This window comes from Anolis sagrei, chromosome 1, assembly GCF_037176765.1.
Source record: "Anolis sagrei isolate rAnoSag1 chromosome 1, rAnoSag1.mat, whole genome shotgun sequence".
In the NCBI taxonomy this organism is placed as follows: Eukaryota; Metazoa; Chordata; class Lepidosauria; order Squamata; family Dactyloidae; genus Anolis; species Anolis sagrei.
In genome coordinates this window covers 239,167,943-239,188,489 of record NC_090021.1, presented here as the reverse complement: position 1 = coordinate 239,188,489, position 20,547 = coordinate 239,167,943, and the positions used below count along the sequence as shown (strand labels likewise).

General features: G+C 38.4%; 1 protein-coding gene across 1 annotated transcript in view; it reads right to left on the bottom strand.

The window, feature by feature from the left end:
• The window catches only part of LOC132771627 (solute carrier family 9 member C1-like), a 109,431-nt gene that overhangs the window by 77,700 nt on the left and 11,184 nt on the right, over nucleotides 1–20,547 (bottom strand). Inside the window, exons 6-11 of the mRNA XM_060769856.2 lie at nucleotides 13,155–13,316; nucleotides 12,945–13,044; nucleotides 8,376–8,519; nucleotides 4,716–4,893; nucleotides 2,812–2,893; nucleotides 1,309–1,475 (exon numbers count right to left, since the gene is read on the bottom strand). Of these exons, the coding sequence (XP_060625839.2) occupies nucleotides 1,309–1,475; nucleotides 2,812–2,893; nucleotides 4,716–4,893; nucleotides 8,376–8,519; nucleotides 12,945–13,044; nucleotides 13,155–13,316 (833 nt within the window). The remainder of the gene's footprint in view (nucleotides 1–1,308; nucleotides 1,476–2,811; nucleotides 2,894–4,715; nucleotides 4,894–8,375; nucleotides 8,520–12,944; nucleotides 13,045–13,154; nucleotides 13,317–20,547) is intronic.

Below are 20,547 nucleotides of genomic sequence, written 5' to 3'. Positions count from 1 at the left end.
GTTGCAGGCTGTTAAATAACTTATGGAACTTTGAATATCACGTGGTTTATAATACAGTCCACTCTTCCAGATAACACAACTTGTGGCTAACTTTCACTGAGGTGAAGCTCTCTAGTGAACAATGTTTCACTACTATAAATAGCCTTTCAATTTGATCTTCCCTCAATCAAATCTCTGATATCTAGTCCTTCCTTAACTAGGGATCTTAACTAGGCTTCCTTTTGTCTTCTTTACTAAAGAATCTGGCCAGGTTTCTTTCTTCAGCCCTCCTACACTGAAAAACACCAGCCGCTCACACACACCAGCCGCTCACTCTCTCTCCCTTTTCAAGCCTCCCTCTCCTGTTTTTTTTTAAACGCACATAACTTTTCCTGCTTGGCTCCGCCCACTTCTCCCTCTCATGAGCCAGCCTCGTCTCCTTGGCAACGCTCACTGTGGATTCAAACCAGATGACTCCCGTTTTAGCTACTGTTACGAACACAAATACATACTCTAACAGTTAAACACAAACATAATAACAATGACTTCTGCACACATATGCCGAAAAAGATGCTCATTTCTTGCAGCTGGATCTGTAACTTGCAGTGGTTGCTCCCAACAATAAAGTCTGGTTTTTAAAGGTTTGAGAGCTGAAGCCTCTACAAATGAAGAATTGCTGAACAAAATGTCTCTCATCAAGGAAATAAAGACATTGGGAATACCCATAAAAAAGACAATTCACCCACACAAAAAGCAAAATGTAAAGGGAGATGTTGAGACCATAAGGTGAAAGATAGGCCTCCAAAGTAAAGAGAAACATTTGTAATCACTAGAATAAGAGACCAAATGAAAAAGTACAAGGAAAACATGCACAGTAGATGAGGGTAAGGGTCTCCTGCCAAGCTACTTAGCCTGGAACATTCTGATTAGTTCCCTGTGCAGACACACACCTTTTTGTGTGAGGCACAGTATAAAGAAAAAAACATATTTGATATGCTTTCTTCATCAATAAAAGGAACCTTATGAATCTAGTGAATCTAATGTGCTAAAAGAAATATAAGATACTGCCTCTCATCTTTCTTGATAAATTATTTATTATACATATTAAGTCTATAATTTTATTCTATTCTTAATAAATCAAATACAGCTCTGGAAAAGTACAAATCTTAAATTCAGTACTATGTTAAGTTGCCTCCATAAAATCAGATGTTAATTATGTATGCCCCCAGAGTTAGGATGTTAGCTCATTTTGCAAGAATTAAGTTATGAATAACAGTTTTATTCATTTTCTAAATGACAATATTTTAATAGTAGTAGAATAATACTTACTTTATAAGGGTAGTCAATTGTCATTGAATCTTCAGCCATTGCCCAATTTGCATCAGCCAAAAATCTGTCAAGCTTCAACATTGAAAAGGCATTGGCCTCCATTTGTCGGATACGCTGAACTGCATTATGCATTGCCATGCGCTTTGGAAGGGTAATATTACAAAGGCCTTTAGAAGCAGGAAAAAAATAATTAATTAGTTAATATGAGAAATAACATAGCAGGCCTGGAAATGTTTATGGCTTTTTTGCATACATATGCCCATAATTTTAGGATATATGTAATAATGATACCAACTTCTTCACACAGTCTTAAGATGGCTGTAAAGCACACTTTCCCCCAAATTTCTGGAGAAAACTAAGGAAGTGTATGAATGGCAAACTGTCTCATACATGATCTTTCTACCACTCTACTAAATGAAACTAAAATCACAGTTGAACCTTTCTTCTCTGTTTCAAACTAGTATATCTTTAAAGGAAAACAGATTTTGTACATTTTTACTCTGCACTGTAGCTGAAAAGGATCCCAGAGAGTATTATGAATATCAGAAATAAGGCAAACACTGGCCTTGAGCTCAGTTAGAAAGATGGTGTTATAGCACACAACAAAAAAGAGATGAGTGAAGCAGGCATGGTCTCTCCAGCTAATTGAACCATTTGCATGTCTACTGCTCTTTGACACCCTGAATCTTTTAGGATTAATTACCAGAGATTAAAAATGTGTGGAAATAAAGACATTCCCTGTAAGTAATGTCAAGTATTGGGATTTCAGAATAATCAACAAGTGCAGAGTTATACATGTCTGCTTAGTAATTTTTTTTCATTCTTCCTCCACCTTTTCTCCCTGGCATGCAACAACATACTCAGTATACTCTTCCTTTACGTCAGGGCCTATGCCTGGTCCCCTTCCATTTCCTTTATGCACTTACTTCTCTTTTCAAATTCTATATTGCCTGTGGGAGGAAAGTCTTCCTTTAGGTTAACTGTTTATGTCTCAATGTGTTGCACATTTCCCAACACAGTTGCATGTTCTATTTACTATAACTTCACTTCTCAAGCCCTTCAAAATAGCACTTATGTTTCACTTAAGGGTGCAATCCTTAGAGTGGCTAATCAGATGGATTTGAATAAAGCTCTTTACTCTGCATTCACTATGATTGTAAAGAATAATTTCTCCAGAAATAAGGACACTCTATCCACAATGTCTTCTGCTCCTTCAGATTCAACACACCCATTGTCAATACCAACCTCTTTGGTCCCACTGATCCTACCATCAGTACCAGGTTCATCAGGACATTTGAAGATGCTCCCTCAGGCTACTGCTACTGTAGTAGTATGTAATTTAACTTCATCTCCTCTTATCTACTCTACCCACAACGCTGGATCAACTCTAGTATTTTCCAGTAGTAGTCTCTGCACAAGTGCAAAGCCCATTTGTGTAAGGCACAATCTATCAATAAACATTCATTTCCTAAAGCAAAGATAAAGATCTAATAACCGCATTACCTAATGTCATAACAAGCTTTTTCACAGTGGTAGAATTAATTATTAAGGTTAACAAAGATGCTGTTCCACAATGCAGTAATATCTGAAACAAAAAAATGTATGCAATTAGCAACTGTAATCACTCTTGCTAAAAGCAGTTGTTGTTGTTGTTATTCTTATTCTCTGCTTTATCTTCCCAAAGGGAACTCAAAACGGCTTGATATAAAAACATTAGTATACAATTTAAAATATACAAATATTCAAACATTAAAGCAGAATTAAACACAAATGGCACTAAAACATTCAGTTAAAATCAATTGCAGCATTCACACTTGTCTCAAACAGACAAGTGTTCTTTCTCCCACCCTGGACATTCACCACATATATAAACCCCACTTGCCTAGTTTCCAACAAATCTCACAACCTCTGAGGATGCCTGCCCTAGATATGGGCAAAAAGTCAAGAGAAAATGCTTCTGGAACATGGTCATACAGCCCGGAAAACTCACAGCAACCCAACTGTAGCTTAGCTTCTGAAGGTTTCAAAGCCACCCAATAAGCAACCTCACATGAATGAATCAGAAACACCACAAAGAAAAGTCGTGCTTAGCTATTAGATTCACCAGGTGACACTGAACCCTTCCTCCGAAGTATTCAAAATCTGTACAAAATGTTTTAAAACTAGGAATGAAACCTTGTTAGTTATATGAGCATGTATAATTCAGTCTTAAACAGGTCTCTACATCTTGTTTTGGATGCCTCACAAAGGACTACTCACTAGCTCCAAAACCACAACCACAAGGCAGTTATCAAGGTAAGGGGCACTGCTGTAGTTATTTCTTGGCCAGGAGGAAGAAGAGTTGACAAGGAAGCACTTATACCAGCTCTCCCTGCATAAGGATGGGAAGGCCACTCTATTTTTAAAGGTCAAAAAGCACCTTTGAATAAATGCTAAGCAACTTGGTAAGTCAAGAGATGAAACATGTTGGCCAGTTCCTCATGAGATAACTGCAGAATCTTCAGAGCGTAGTTAGAACATAGCTTCTTTCAGTTATAAACATTTTATTTATTAAAGGTGCTTCTTTTAATCAAAGAATTTAGGTGTTTCTAGCACAGGCATGGGCAAACTTCACCCCTCCAGGTGTTTTGGACTTCAACTCCCACAATTCCTAGGAGTCAGTAGGCTGTTAGGAATTTTGGGCGTTGAAATCTAAAATACCTTCAAGGCCGAAATTTACCCATACGTGTTCTAGCATTTCATGAATGCTCTGGTGATTAACTGGTAGCTAAGGAGCAGTTTTAGATTAATTAAATATGTTATAAAAGAAGCTGTCAGAACTGTGGGGAGTTCTGTTGCATCTTATAGTGAACTTCTCAACATATTTTTGGCTTTAAGTGGAGTAATGTAGCAGTAAGCATGGCTAAGGGATTGAATGTAATGCTCATAAGGCTATCTGTTTGCTATTAACCCACAGTGCAGTTCTTTTTCTTACTTCCTAGTACAGCTCAGGTCTGTGCAGAGTATCTAAAACATTTATGCAATTAAACACACTTTTAGCTCTCAGTACACATCATTAAGATAAGAAAATGTAAATTTTAAGAAATGAGATTTTGCAGTAGACTGTGAAGTATAAATTATTACCAAAATCCAGTTGTTAGGCTCAACTGAAGGAAACCCACTGAATTAAAGGATTCACCACTGATTAAATATGTCAACTTTAGTTGGGTTGAACAATTGGATTTAAGTCTGGGCATAACTTTATTTCAAAATTCTTACAGAAAATTAGAGGTACATAAATACACACCCGTTAAATACACTAATTTGAAAATACTGCTCAAGCAGTATACACACACATTTCCAAAACATTTACAGCAGATTGCTTGGAAATTATGACAATCATTTTCAAAACAATAATTTGTCTTTACCATGGTCTTAACCTGAAGTTCAGCTGCTGTGGAACTTTGTGTCTGGCTAATTGCCAGAGCCATGTTCAAAGTGAACGTACCCCTCATTCCACTCCAAACAACAACAGCACCCCAACGCCAATTAAATCCATAGCCAAGACGACTCAAAAAAGGGCTCAATGTCAAAATTACTAATGCTCTGAGTAAATAAAAGAAAATGAGTTAAGAAAAACGCATTGAAAATACTGTATAATGTGTTCAAAATAAAAAAGTTGACAAATTCAAATTATAAATATATTTTATATAAAGCAAATTAATTATATAAAATATCTTTTTCCATTGCCTGCAGTAGAATGGCCAAAACAGCCAGGAATACCAGGGAAAACATTTCAACAGATAGCTTGCTATGAAAAGCTAATGTCTATTGACTTCAATTTCAAGGAGAAAACATACAATAGATAGTAGAGCCTTGCTTATCCAACATAAACGGGCCAAGAGACATTGAATAAGCGAAAATGTTGGATAATAAGGAGGGATTAAGGAAAAGCCTATTAAATGTTAAATTATGTTATGATTTTACAAATTAAGCACCAAAACATCATGTTTTACAACAAATCGACAGAAAAATCAGGTCAATACATGGTAACATTATGTAGTAATTACTATATTTATGAATTTAGTACCAAAACATCGCAATGTATTGAAATAGCTGTAGATCCAGCCGGGAGGCATACTGAGTTGGGTAATACAGAATGTTTGATGAACAAAAGTTGGATAAGCGAGACTCTATTGTATATATAATATAGGTTATACTGTAAACTGTAAATCTCTAGGACACCCCCGCAATCCTAACTTAACACACACTAAAAGTACTGCCAACCAATTAGATTTCCTCCTAGCAAAAAAAGAAAAGCAAAAAATTTATACAATCTGAAGAGAAACCAGAGTAAAAATAATCCAAGAATAAAATTCACATTTTGTGTCACAAAATCTTGGAAATGTATGCTATCTTGCAAATCATATATTTTTCAAAATATAAATGAAAGACTGTGTAGTCAGCCCTGCATATTTGCAGGTTTAACTTTAGTGGATTTGATTATTCACAGGTTTGATTAATATACGTGGTTGTGGGACCAGGCCTTAGGGCAATTAGGTTAAAGGACAACTGATAATGTTTGACTATGGCTTGGAAGTGGATTTGGATAAGTTAAGAGGAGTAATCATTAGTATATGGCTAGATAAATAGCCACCAGACTGGAAATAGCTAAATGGATCGTAAGTATACTGTTTAATCTTTATTTATTAATGTTCATGTTTTTAATTGTTATATTTGCTATTTTGTATTTTATGATGTGGCATTGAATTATTGCCAATTGTAAGCCGCCTTGAGTCCCCCTAGGGGTTGAGAAGGGCGGGGTAAAAATGTTCAAAATAAATAATAAATATATTATCTTTAGGAATCTTTAAGTCAACTTTCACAAGAGGCTGGAGGACCCAGACCTGGGGTATCAGATATGGTCCTCCAAGTTCAGAGCCCCACAACCCCAACGAAGTGTGGATTCAATGTCGCCTGCTACCCAGGACCCAGAAATACAGACCAGCAGCAGACATAACTACACGTGCTCATCTTAAAGAAGTACTATCCATTTTGCATTCCAATTATGTCAAGGAAAAGGAAAGCTGACTCAGAATGCAGGATATTCAAAGAACAGTGGACCTAAAATTACTTTTTATGCAATGCAAGGAGAGCTGTTTGTCTGTTATGGAAGGATTTAGTGTGTTCAAGGAATGCAATTTGTGTTGACATTACGAAATTCGACATAAAGAGAAATATGATTGTTTAGTCATATAAATGAGAAAAGACAAAATATTAAAGCTAAAAATGGATTGAAAACTCAGGAAAATTCTTTGTGAAGCAGAGAGTTTTCAAGTGGCCAAGCTAATAATGTACACTGGCAGATCATTCATAGAGGAAGAATTTGTTAAATAATGCTTTCTTTCCACTGCCAAAAAGATGCATCCAAAAAAGACTGTGATTTTATCTAGTACAGTGAATTTTTCAGGACCTACAATTGCACCAAGGATTGAAGAAATGGGGGACAATTTGCATCAGCATTTGCAAAACTCCCCAAAAAAACTTTGCTATTTTTCATTGGCACTCGACAAAAGCAATGTTTGAGATTCTGCACAACTTATAATTTTCATTCATGGGACAAATTATTATTTTGAAGATGAGCTTGCTGAAAAGCATAAAAGGAACAACAACAGGAGAGGATATCTATGAAAAAGGTTCACCAAAGTGTGAATGATTTGGAGCTGGACTTGGCTAAACTCTGGTGCTCTAGTGGGGTCTATGAAAGAGTTGGTTGTATGCATTAACATAGCCATTCGCGTCCAACAGCCATACACTACCTCATTAACCAAGTGCTGTGTTGTAAATAACTGAAGTGGACTCTGTCATAAAAGTTGTAGTGTCTTGTGTTAACTTCAACAGGGCTCATGCACTAAACCACAGAGTTTCACGAATTTCTGTCTGAGATGAATGTTGTCAATTAAGATATTCTGTACCATACAGACATTCATTAGCTGAGTCAACTGAGAGTTTTGAAATGTTTTTATGACTTGCACGGGTATCTGTTATTCTGCTTTCAAAAAACAAAGAAGTACCAGAGCTCAAAGATGCAGAATGGAAATGGCACCTTGCCTTTCTGACAGATGTAACAGAGCTACTCAATGTGAAGCTTCAAGGAAAGAGAAAGCTCATCTGCAATATGCATTCACATGTGAAAGCATCTGAAGTAAAATTGGACCTCCTCATTAAACAAGTGAAGAAGGAAAATTTCTGCCATCTCCCCACTACTTAAAAGCTGTGTTGGCTTAAAAACCAACCGTTGTTTTCTCAAACAAAAATGTGTAGATTCACTGGAAATGTTGCAAAAGGATTTCCAAATGAAATTTAAAGAGTTTTATCTCCATGAAGAGGATATACAGCTTCTCCAGAATCCATTTCCAGTTGACAATGAAATTGTTGATCCAATTTACCAAATGGAATTCAAGTCAATCAGCCTTACTAATTTCTATGTATCTCTCCCCTGAGACATATCTCATTTCTACGAGCAGACATTTCCCTGAATGAAACATCTGAGATATATTCTGGCTCCCCAACAGTCTGATGGACCATGAAGTGGCCCTCAGTTTTAAAAGTTTGAGGACTTCTGACCTACACATTCCTAGAGAGAACCCTTATCTAGGAATCGCTAGGTCCTCAAAAGAAATTATCTGATTAACTTCCAGCAGAAGCTGAAAACCATACAGTCACCCTGGACCTAAAGACACATTATCTGAATTAAACAAAGTGTTTTTATTTTTAGTTCATGTTTTTTATTCTAGTCATGTGGTTTCTGCACCCCTAATTACTGTTCAAGAGGAGTGTCTACTGTATGTGTTCTTCTGCTGGTCATGCAGGACCCTCACTACTGGTTTAAATTCTATCATTTCTAGGATTTTGTAAAGGAGGACTCGTCTACCTTTTTTGTTTTCACCTATTTCTTTACATTGATTACTATAGCAGTTCTCTTTGCCCAATGCGTAAGTCATTCAACAAGGCTTAACTAGGTAAGCTGTATGAATACTGGGGAAATACTTTTAACAAAGACAAAAATAAGAAAATAAAATTCTTACCGTACAAGATTCAATGAAAGGTATACTGTTATAATAGAAAAAAAAGCACGCGTATTGATATATGGAAATGTTTTTTGAGCAATCACAATTCCCATTATAAGGTAGATCATAATATGAGCCAAAAATGTCAGCATTGCCCAGAACCTGTTTCAGAAAAAGTTTGTAATCACTGATCACAAAAAACAGCAGAAAGTATACAAACACTTTCTCTCCTTCCCGAAAACCTAGAACTCCCAAAACAGTTTCTGATTTAAACATTTTGATTCTATCAATGTTCTGTCTACAAAAACCTTTTAATTTCATACAAACTGAACTAGGAAGAAAGGAAAATGGCTGAAAACCATACATTTCAAAACAAACCATTTCATACAGCAGGTGATATATATATAATGATATATTCTGTGGGCCAGCATTTTACACAAGAACATGTTAAGTGGCTTCAGTTATATTATAAGATCCATACCACAGGTGAAGGTGAGGGCAGCAGGGAACTAGGCCATCTATAATAAACTCTCAAAAGTAGCCCCACCCTGCATGGCAAATCTGGTGGGAATCCTGGTTGTGCAGAACCATGCACTTCTCTCCACTGATAAAGGATCCCACATGTTCTTAATTATTATACCAATTTGTCAGAGTCCACTGTTTAATCTTTCCAATCCCTCACAATAACAATTTGAGCGCATGCTATTAATTTGTCAACCACTCTTTCCTTTTGCACATTATACGCTCCTGGTATCCTTGCATGTAATACAAGGACATTTCTTTTCTCAGCTGATAAAAACACGGACTTTGGTCGCTCCCATCCGCTGAGAAGAGTTCATTTCCTTTCGCAGTGGAGCTGGGCTTCGGTTGCTTCTGTTAACTGAGAAAACACTCATCTTTTGGTAGACAGAAATGAAGCTAGACTTCTGTCACCTTTGTTCACTGAGAAATGAGTCAATTTTATTTCTCAATTGAATGAAATGCAATTAGGGTTTAGTTACTTCTCCCTACTGAGAAATTAGTTTGTTACTGTAAATACATACTCCACCATCCAACGTGTAATTGGAAAAGGAATATTTTGGCTGATTTGGTACAAACTTTCTGATGACAATGAAAAGTCATCATCAGTGTTAGGTAGGTGAGACAGACACAAGGGACATTCATATACAGGTGAGGCTTGAACCAGAGGAGTGATTGGTATTGATTTAAAAGACTTTGCAGTGTTGGAAAGTTACTGTGGCAGACTTCAAGGTAGGTAACATGGATGGCGGGGGATTGATGATTATGAGAATGGTGATCCCTTATACTTCCAGCTGAGATGACAGTCCTCTTAGTGGTGATATGGATAGTGATCCTGATGGTAACAGCCTTAGGACCAATGGTATAATAGTCACTACACCTGGAGATGTAGAATTGAAAATCTCATGAGGCCAACAATGAGTATAACAAACCATGACAACTATGATGGTCCCAGCATCTGTATAGAGAAGGATCCTTCTATAGAGTGAGTTGGTGTTCCAAGCAATGGACAAGACAGGTGTCCACATGCAGCACAAAAAGGGACTATCTTCAAAGGCTCATCTAAATCCAGGTGAGAGTCATCAGGCTGCAACTGTGCCAAAGTGAGAGACAAGTCTTGTATTTTCCCATCTAAAGTAGGTTTGGATGCCAATGAGCAGGAGCACCAGACCACATTATAGTCAAGGGAGGTACACTCAAGTTCAAGAGGAGCATGACAGTGATCACGCTATAATCAATAGAGGTTGGGAAAGGGGCGGGGGGGGGGGGGGTTGCTGGTTCCTTATACTTTTTTCCAATGTTTCTTTCTCACCCAGTGCTACCCTCCAACCCCACGTTGCCAGGTGTCGGGGGTTTGTCATATATGGTTTCAAAGATCTTGACTTGAGTGGGACTACACAAACTCCTGGAGGAACCTCTTTATGGTGAGGCAGACAAATGATATGGTGAAGCATGACATTGATACCAGAGATGTTGACATCAAAGAGGGTTTTGCGACAGTGTGGAGTAACAATGATACAGAAGAAACTAAATGTGGCACATCAATATCTTTGTTGTGGCTTTGCTTGATAAAGGAGCTGCTGCCAACAAGGAAAACTTATAAGCAGGACCTTAGGGTGCAATTCAGCCTGGTCTGGAGTGTAAAAGTGATAACATGCGCAAGATAGCACTATATGCCCCTCTCCAAGACACAAGAGGTGCTTAAAGTGACCCATCTTTGTTGTGATTCTTTCCGCTGCAACTGGTAGCATAAGAAAGTGTTCCAGGACATACTGACTACAAATGACTAGGTCAGGACTACCAGCCTGGGAGAATGAGTGAAGTTGCCTCCAAGTGTATCTTTAGGGCTCTAGAAGGTTCTAAAGGTGCTCTGTGCAGGGGCAGGATAACCCATTTGTGTGATTTCAAAGGCCACAAAGAAGAACTAGCATATTTCAATTTTCTCTTGTCAGCGTCATCTAGTTGGGTTTCACTTATGGAAATCCTATGCAGGAAAGATCTAAAAATAACCTTGTTATTAGTGGCCCTTATTAGTTCCTGCAAGGTAAAGACTATTAAATCCAGCAGGCAATCCAACAGCACTGAGTCCAACCTTTTCCGAGCATTTCCAATCTGTGGACTCTTGCTTTGTTTTTGATTTGCTGCAAATTTCTAGAAGATTGTATGACTTACCCAATGGGACGTTTGTATGACTTACCCAATGGGATGCGTGGGGAATGGTGTGAGCTGGCCACATGAAAGGTTGGAAGTTGCTCAGCTCAACAGACAGGAGAGGACAAGTGTAGTAGCCAATGATCTCAAATCACAGGGGTTTGATTTTACAAGCTAAGAGTAGGCCAACACGAGTGAAAACATCCCCAACTTAGGTCAGCATCTGATTATTTAACCTCCTCTCAGATGTTCTGCTGGGAATTCTATTAAATTTCTATTGGAATTTAATTTAGATTCATATCTTGTTTTAAAAAGCTATTACAGCGGACCCTTGGAACCCACAGAGGTTTGACTCCAGGGCCATGTATACCAAAATCAAGTCCCCTATACAATGACGTAGTAAACTATCATCCATTATAAAGCATGAGAAAAACAAGTTTTGCTTTTGGGATTTAAAAAAAAAATCTATTTTCAAGCCTTGATGAAGAATCCTTGGATAGAGAGGGTCAACTATAGTAATATTCTAGTTGTCCATGGTAAACTCCTTTTTCCAAATGCTTTGAGAACAACTTCCCCTTCACTTCCTAAAAGGGTAGGTTCATCACATAAAAGACTCTACTGTCACCGCATGCCTCTTTTAAGTGTATTGCTTCAATTTTGCATTGACTGTATAATGTGTCAATCTGTTGAAAATTCAGAACTATGACTTCTCTGATCTTGTGGAAGTTTTCTCACAACTCCTTTTTGTTGTCCTTTTCCATTTCTTTAAATTGACTAATAGAATAGTTCTTTCTACAAGCTGGGAGAAATAGTTGCATTCAGGATACTACTTCTGTCACATTTCATTTTTCTCCATATTTGTCCTTAACAATTTGAAGCACTTCATCAGATATCTACTGGAATTTTGATTTCCCCTTCTGTCCACAGGCATAATCTTTTTTATTGTCGTTCCTCAATAAGATCCTCAATTCCAGTCCAGAGTTCACCTAGTTAATGGTTACCTCGGCCTACGTGGCAAAATTGCTCTTTTTACAGTGTTTCTATTTTTGGCTGATGTTTTTTACATATTATCTTGGCACTCTCTAATTTTTGATATTGACAGTATATGGTCTTTATCACAGATCACTTAGTGTTGTTTTTGCTGAGTGAATGAAACTGCTCCATCTACTGTTTTCAGTTATATAGTGCACTTGGCTTTCTCTAATGCCAGCAGGTGATAGCCACAGTCAACTCTGCGGTCAGTTGTAACAAATAGTTGGTGCCACAAAATTAAGTATATTACTCTCCATCGTTTCAAATTCACCACACATATTTGGTTCTACTTTTTTCTACTTTTGAATTCCAATTAGCTATGTCTTCTCTTGGCGTGTGACCAGTGTCTTTCTGAATGCCATCTTATTTTGCTCTGCATTTGGAGCACACATTTGAGTGATGGTGGTAATAAGTTTTCCATAAACTATTATGGATGTTATTGAAAACGGTTAAGTTTGCATTATAGCACAACTGCTTTACAATATAGATTACACTATTAATTCTGCCTCTTCTTCTCAGACTATCATTTCCAGAATAAAATACTTACCTAATGAAAATGTCACAGTCCACTTTAATTCTTTCATGCCAGATACTGCAAAATTTATACATTCCACTGTTTGGTTTACAATGTCAACCTTTCCCTGATTCATATTTATTACATTTCAGAGCTTCACAACACTAAAGTGCATTGGGAAGCTCCGAAACGTCCTTTCATCAATGCCATCTGCTTTTATCAGAATCTGATTTACAATTTACAAATACAATTCTGTATACAGAATATCTATTAAAATTCGTTCATATACATTCAATTTTCTCAAAATGACATATAAAAAGTACAAAACAAGCCATCATAAAGGTTCAAAAATTCAAAAAATATATACTTACTTATAAAGAAACACATCCATTCCTGGACTAAAACTTACAGAATCCAGAAGAAGACCCAACATACAAAGAGCAATAACGCCAGACATTCCAAACCATTCAGCTAATGAATTAGAATAAGAGAGAAATAAATCACAATTATATAGCTATATTAACAATTTGGTATGCCTACTAAAAATTGCATTTAGAAAATAAATACTGAGGTCAACTTACCCAAGAAGAAAATTATATATGCCATGGAGAAGCTTAAAACTACTTCTATAATTCCATCATTGAAAATATGTGCCAGCCAATAACTAACTAATTTTGAACTCAAAAATCCAAATGCAATACTTGCAAAAAATTTCAACATCAACTGTATAAAAATCTCTTTAACTGTAAAAGGAAAACAAAAATATTTATAATTTGTATCATAGTTATTACAGAGAATTACCAAACTTCAAGATCTCTATCATACAGATAGTTACAATAAACTCAATCCAGTCAAATTATAGTTTTTGCCCCTTTCACATCAATAAGACAAATTTATTCTAAGTAGCTTAGACTATAATTCTGCTGCATTTAGATGAGTGAATGGTCTGCTACTGACTTCAGTAGGAAAAGAACTATATGTTGAGCTCATGTCTTCCTTTGGGAGCACTGATCATACACTATATACATTTATTTATTATTTATTTATTTGAAACATTTATATTCCACCCTTCTCACTCAACAGGGGATTCAGGGCAGAGCACAACATATATACAGCAAACATTCAATGCTGGGACATAAAACCATAAATATACACAAACAGTAAAATCACTTATATCCACTTTAAAATCAGTTGCTTAAAACCATCTCAGGACGCCATTCTATTATTGCCTCATTGGACTGCCCCAAAGGCTTGGTCCCACAGCCAGGTCTTCACCATCCTTCTGAATGACAGGAGGGAGGGGGCTGATCTAATATTGCCAGGAAGGGAGTAACATTGCAGAGGGGCAATCACTGAGATGGCCCTATCTCTTGTCCCTGCCGAACGTGCCTGTGACGGTGGCAGGATCAAGAGCAGGGCCTTCCCAGAAGATATTAGTCTTCGTGATGGTTCGTAAAGGGAGATGCGTTTGGACAAATAAACTGGGTTGGGGCCATTTAGGGCTTTATAGGCCAAACTCAGCACTTTGAATTGTGCCTGGTAGCAAACAGGCAGCCAGTGAAGCTGACATAACATGGGAGTTGTGTGCTCCCTGTATGCCGCCCCGGGTTATTAACCCAGGTGCCTCTCATTGGACCATTTGAAGTTTCTGAATAATTTTCAAAGACAACCCCACATAAGAGTGTGTTGCAGTAGTCTATCCTGGATGTAACAAGAGCGTGGACCATCATGGCCAACTCTAACTTCCCAAGGAACGAGCACAGCTGGTGCAGCCACCACCAAAACCTGAGGTTCCAGGCTCAGCAATGAGTCCAGGAGGACTCCTAAGCTGCAAGCCCAAGCCTTCAAGGGGAGTGTAACCAGCACAGGCTGTAACCCTATACCCTGTTCGGCCTTACGACTGACCAGGAGGACCCCTGCCTTGTCAGCATTCAACTTCAATTTGATCGCCCTCATCCAGACTGTCACAGTGGCCAGGCACAGGTTCACAAACTAGACAGCCTCCTTAGCATCTGGTAGAAAGGAGTAATAGGGTTGGATGTCATCGGCGTACAGATGGCATTGAACTCCAGAACTCCAGATGATCTCATCATGTAGATGTTAAACAACATGGGGGACATGGAAGAACTGGAGCCACTGCAGAATAGTACTCCCAAAGTCTATCCTTGTGAGGTGATCCAGAAGGATACTGTGGTCTATGCTATCGAAGGCCACTGAGAGGTTGAGGAGAACCATCAGGGATACACTCCCCCTGTTGAGCTCTCTGCGAAGATCATCCACTAAGGCGACTATGGTTGTCTCAGTTCTATGACCCGGTCTGAAACTAGACTGTGGCGGATCGAGATAATCAGTTTCGTCCAAAAACCCCTGGAGCTGCGAGGCAACCACACATTTATGAAATAGGTAGCTGAAAGTAGGATTTGCCCTTTCTTAGGGACCAACAGAAACAGATTTACAAGTATTAGAAAGCAAGACCCCCTGAATTAAAAAGCCTAATACTGTAAAGACATTATTATTATTATTAATAACAATAATAATATACGCCATATCTCCCCAAAGGGACCCAGGGCAGTTTACAACAAAAGTAACAGTGGTAAACATTCATTGCCAAAATGAACAAAGAACACATCAACTGGAGCCGCAGCAGTCTGGTGGAGAGTGATGATTATTTATTTATTAACAAAACAAAATTAATTATGTATATTGAAATTCAAAGTCTGGTAATATTAATAATATAGACAATTTATCAGAGTTTTGTTAGATGGTTTTCTAAAGTGTTTTACTGATCAACGGACACAACTTTTGTTTATTAAGTGATTGATAACCGAGGCCCCTTCCACACAGCTGTATAAAATCCACACTGAACTGGATTGTATGGCAGTGTGGACTCAGATAATCCAGTTCAAAGCAGAAATTATGAGATTTTCTGCCTTGATAATCTGGGTTATATGGCTGTATGGAAGGGCCCTATATCTCACAAAAACACTTATATTGAAGTCAGGGCCTCAAGTGACTGAGCTGTAACTATTTCCACCTTACTATCTTACTTTTATCCCTCTTTCAAATTAGTTATTTGTGTATTATATTATATTATATTCACCCTGCCTTTCTTCCATTACAATATTCAAGGCAAGTTGCCATAATTTAAAACAAAGTGCAACTAAAAAACATGCAAAAGTTTTAAAAGACTTAAAACTCCATTTTTAACAACACAAGTTAAAAATATTTTTAAAGACATAATATATTATCTACTATGTGATTTATATTTCACCTACTAACTTATCAGATTAATTATAGCTGATTATTGTAAATATTTAATATCCTCCAAATATTTTGATGTAAACCGTTCTGAACACAATGAACATAACAACAACAGTTTTATTTTTATACTCCGCCTCCATCTCCCCGAGGGGACTTGGGCGGCTTACAAAGGGACAAACCTGAAGATTACAGATTAAAAGAAACACATTAAAATAAAATCAACAACAGCAATCAAATAAAAACATATCACAATCACAGAGCAACACCATAAAAACAATATCATGGCTGAACAAAAACCAAAGCTGGGTTTGGGGGGGCTCAAAGTAAGTGCAAGGTATATAAAAGGAAACTGATGTTTAGGTGTCCTCTCACAATGAATAATAAAAAGGTCAACAATTTATTTGACATGAGTACTGAAAAATTTCAACTGATGGGTAATTTCCATCTGAGCAATAGCAGTGAATATTAGATTTCTATAATGTGGTTTGTAACTCATCTGGAAATAAACCTAATAAGGAACAACTTAGGTGAAGGCTAATGGACTATTCTGTCTCTGTCCTAAACATGGACAATTTTTAAAACATGCATCATATATTATAGAACAGCCTTGTGTTCCCAACTATGTCAAGATATCTTTATGGTATCTTTTATGTGTAAAGTACATTCGATGTTACAAAATATTAACAATACTCTAATGTGAAAGATGTTTTGAAGGCCAAACAGCATACGATGCCGGAGATTCACAATTTCTTACAGCTTTTTGTGGACCTAGAAGCTTCAGGGAATTAGAATGAACTGGATCAGAGCCTGTAACCATTTCACTGATTCTCTAATTTAAATTAAACTGAAGTTGGTAACCAGTGTAACCACAAAAGGAAAAACAAATGCTATACGAGAAGATTAAAATGAATCGCCATGTCCAAAGTCCAATGTATGCTTCAGAGTAAAAAAAAAAAGGTACCTTGTAAATCCACTTGCAAACAGTGGTGCTACCATAGTAGTGCATCTCAAGCATCTGATGCCATTTTTCTCATGTGCATTCCCCTAGACAACAGTCTGGTGTTCTTGGAGACCCAAGTATCTCTTAGGCCCTAAGACAAGCCGACGTAACATGTGACTCGGAGGCCACATGCCCCAAGGCTCTGGTGCAGCCCTCAGGGGCTCTGGGCCTAAGCCCAGAGAGAGGCAGAGGATCAATCAGAGCCTGCCATTCCCTCCTCCAATGACTTTCCCTCTATTATGCATTTCCTTACTTGATGCATCAAAGCTACCAAACTCACTTTGTGGCAAAAGTGCCCTCTGATAGATCCAGTCAGCGGCTCAAAGGGCTGGTCTTGGCTGGGAACAATGGCCTGGGAAGGTTGTTGGACTCAGGTTGAAGAACTGGGGAGCAGGGATGAAATTATAAGGGACCTTAGACCTTTTACTCAGGGAGGTTGGGATCCTGGGCACCGGTTATGTTTAAATTTAACATTAAATTGGCCATTTTGAAGGGAGATGGTAAAGAAGGACCTCAGTCATTGCCTCTGTCACTCTTCCTTCCTCTTTGCTTCCGTCAACTCATCTGGCAGCAAAACTGCCAACTCCGCACCATTCGCTTCTGAGGGAGAAACATGGCTCCACCGTTCCTCCTTTCTTTTTGCCTCTGAGTTGCCTGTCATCTCTTCCTCTGGTGGGAAAAGCCACCAACTCCATGCCATTCATTTTCCTTACTTTTGAGGGCAAAACAAAGATTCTCCATGAAGTTGTTGTGGGGGGTCTTTCTTCACAATGAAGCAGTGTGTCTCCCTCAAAAATGGGAGAAATGAACAGTGCAGACTTGGTGGTTTTTCCCTCAGGAGGAAAAAGAGATGACAGTGACAGCAACCCAGAGGCAAAGAGAAAGGAAGAGCAGCAGAGGCAAATGCTGAGGTACTTCTTTCCCTCAGAAAACAACTACTACTGGCCCCCATGTTGAGAAGAAAGCAGGGAAGTGCAGGCTTATCTGATTTGCTGATTGCTCTGAGGGAAAGATGCCTCTCACAAACCCCAAATGAGGCGCTAGGTTTTTAAACCTATCTGCAGCCCAAAAGGTTTAGCCTATCTAATTTCAGCCCCTTATTACTGCCAAGTTGTGCAGGCCTGCCCCAAGAGATACATGGGTCTCCAAGAACAGAAGGCCGTCTTAGGGTGTTTGTTTTTCCTCACTTTGACTTAGAGTCTGCCGCATTAACATTTCTTCTTAATACTACTTGGAGATTCAAGGTTAGGGACATTCGTAGGGAGACTGAGATGTCTGTCAGAGTGATGCCCCTGGGTCATGCACAGAGTACTTGAGGTTTCCAGATCAATTATCACACTACAGACTTCTTGAGTTTCAAAACAATAAACTTTACTGAAAGCATCTATATACAAGCGACTACATCTTGAGGCTGAAAATGGCGACTGACAAAGCAATAGCATGAAACACAAAGACAAAGAAAATCCGCCCTCCTGTCTTATCTGGGCTCTGGCTGGTACACTCCCTATTTTCTCAGAGCAAAGGAATTCAGTTATCACAGTTTCAAAGATTCTACTGTCTGGCCTGTAACTCTGTAACAATAACAATTTGCTGCACATGTGAACAAAAATGAACATGACTGAATCCATCTTAAGATACAATACTAACACATTGAAAAACATATATAAAATAATTGCAATTTTCCTGACAATGTCTATTTATAAAGCTGTTGTCCTTTCAACTCTATTGTATGTTTAGTTATGCATTGTGTGAAGGAGTACTTGCTTATACCTATCTTGACCAACTAGCTTAAGTGAATGAACTTTCAGTTAACATTGGCTTTCAGTAATACAACAGAGGACAGAAAGCTTATCCAAGCAGAGACAAAGTTATTCTTGGTCCTGATGGTACAGGCATTCTGGGAGAGCAGTTCTCATAGAGGAGAAGTTCCCAACCTTTGGGTTTCCAGGTGTTTTGGATTTCAACTCCCAGAAATCCAAGCCAGTTTACCAGCTGTTAGGAACTGTGGGAGCTGAAGTCCAAAACACCTGGAGGCCCAAAGGTTGGGAACCACTGTCATAGAGGGAAGAGAATAAGTGCTAAGAGATCGGAAAATCACAACCATAAAGACATTGACCCACCAATAAACTAAAAATCCCTTTGGTTTACATCCTAAAAAGTGGCAATACTGCCCCTCCAGAAGAAATATGGGGCATTTCAAGAAAAAAAATATATCACAGCATGGAGCCCTGAGCAAATGCATGTACTCCATAAGCCCTTCTTTTGCCACCTGAAGTAAGTTGAGAAGATGAAACAGAGCCTGCTCTCATTGTGAAGCGAGAGTTGAAACTGGGTTTCCTCTGCCCCAACAGATCTGGAAAAAGTTTTGAACCTGCACTATCAGGTAAAAATTGTGGATTGTGGCGCAGCTGGCTGAGTGTCAGCTGCATTATCACTCTGACCAAAAGGTCATGAGTTCGAAGCCAGCTCGGGCTGGAGTGGGTGTCCAGCCATTGTGTAGCCCGTTGTCGACCTTTGCAACCCGAAAGACAGTTGCATCTGTCAAGTAGGAAAATAAGGTACCACCTTGTGTGGGAGGCTAAATTTAACTAATTTATGAGGCCATAAAGAAAGAGGACTCCGGGGAATGTGGAATGCGGAAGAACTTCATCGGTGTCGTTAATGGACGATGAAAAGCAGCAGCTCCCCTGGCGGCCAGAAAAAAAAAGTTAAATAGCCTCGGTGTATTTGTCTGTTAAACGTTATTTGTCAAACTGGCATTGAATGTTTGCCATATATGTGTTTACTGTAATCCACCCTGAGTCCCCTGCGGGGTGAGAAGGGCGGAATATAAGAACTGCAAATAAATAAATAAATAAATAAATAAAAAGAGTTAACATACTCCTGTTGGGAAACTGTTACTATTTCTGGCCACTGGTTGTTGCTTGATGGTTTTGGTTTTTTTTACATTGTGTTATATATCTGGTTGTTTTATATTGTGTTATGATGTTGTTATTTGAATTTCAATGCACTATTTTAACTATGTTGTTTGGGCTTGTCCCCATGTAAGCTGCCCCGAGACCCTTCAGGGAGATGGAGGTGAGGTACAAAAATAAAGTTGTTGTTGTTATTACTTTATTGACACAAAACCACAGTATGTCACAGCAAACAAGATCTATATGCTGAATTTCGTAACACAAAATCAGAAGTCAAACACTTCCCAAGCGTCTAGGACTGTGTGATGTATTTTCAAATGATACGTGCAGATACAAGTAAGGTGGTCTTTTGCAGTTGACAGATCGTGATTTTGTCAGTGTTTATTGTTTCCAAATGCTGTCTGAGATCTTTCGGCACGGCACCCAGTGTGCCGATGATCACTGGGACCACTTGTACTGGTTTATGCCAGAGCCTTTGCAGTTCCATTTTGAGGTCCTGATAACAGCTGAGTTTTTCCTGTTGTTTTTCCTCAATGAGACTGTCACCCAGTATGGCGACATCAATAATCCAAACTTTTTTCTTTTCCACAATCATGATGTCTGGTGTATTGTGTTCCAAAACTTTGTCAGTCTGGATTTGAAAGTCCCACAGTATTTTTGCGTGTTCATTTTCCACTCCCTTTGCAAGTTTATGATCCCACCAGTTCTTTACTACTGGTACTTGTGACATAAGTTCCAATTAATCATTTGGGCCACAGAGTTGTGCTTCTGTTTGTAATCCGTTTGTGCAATTATTAT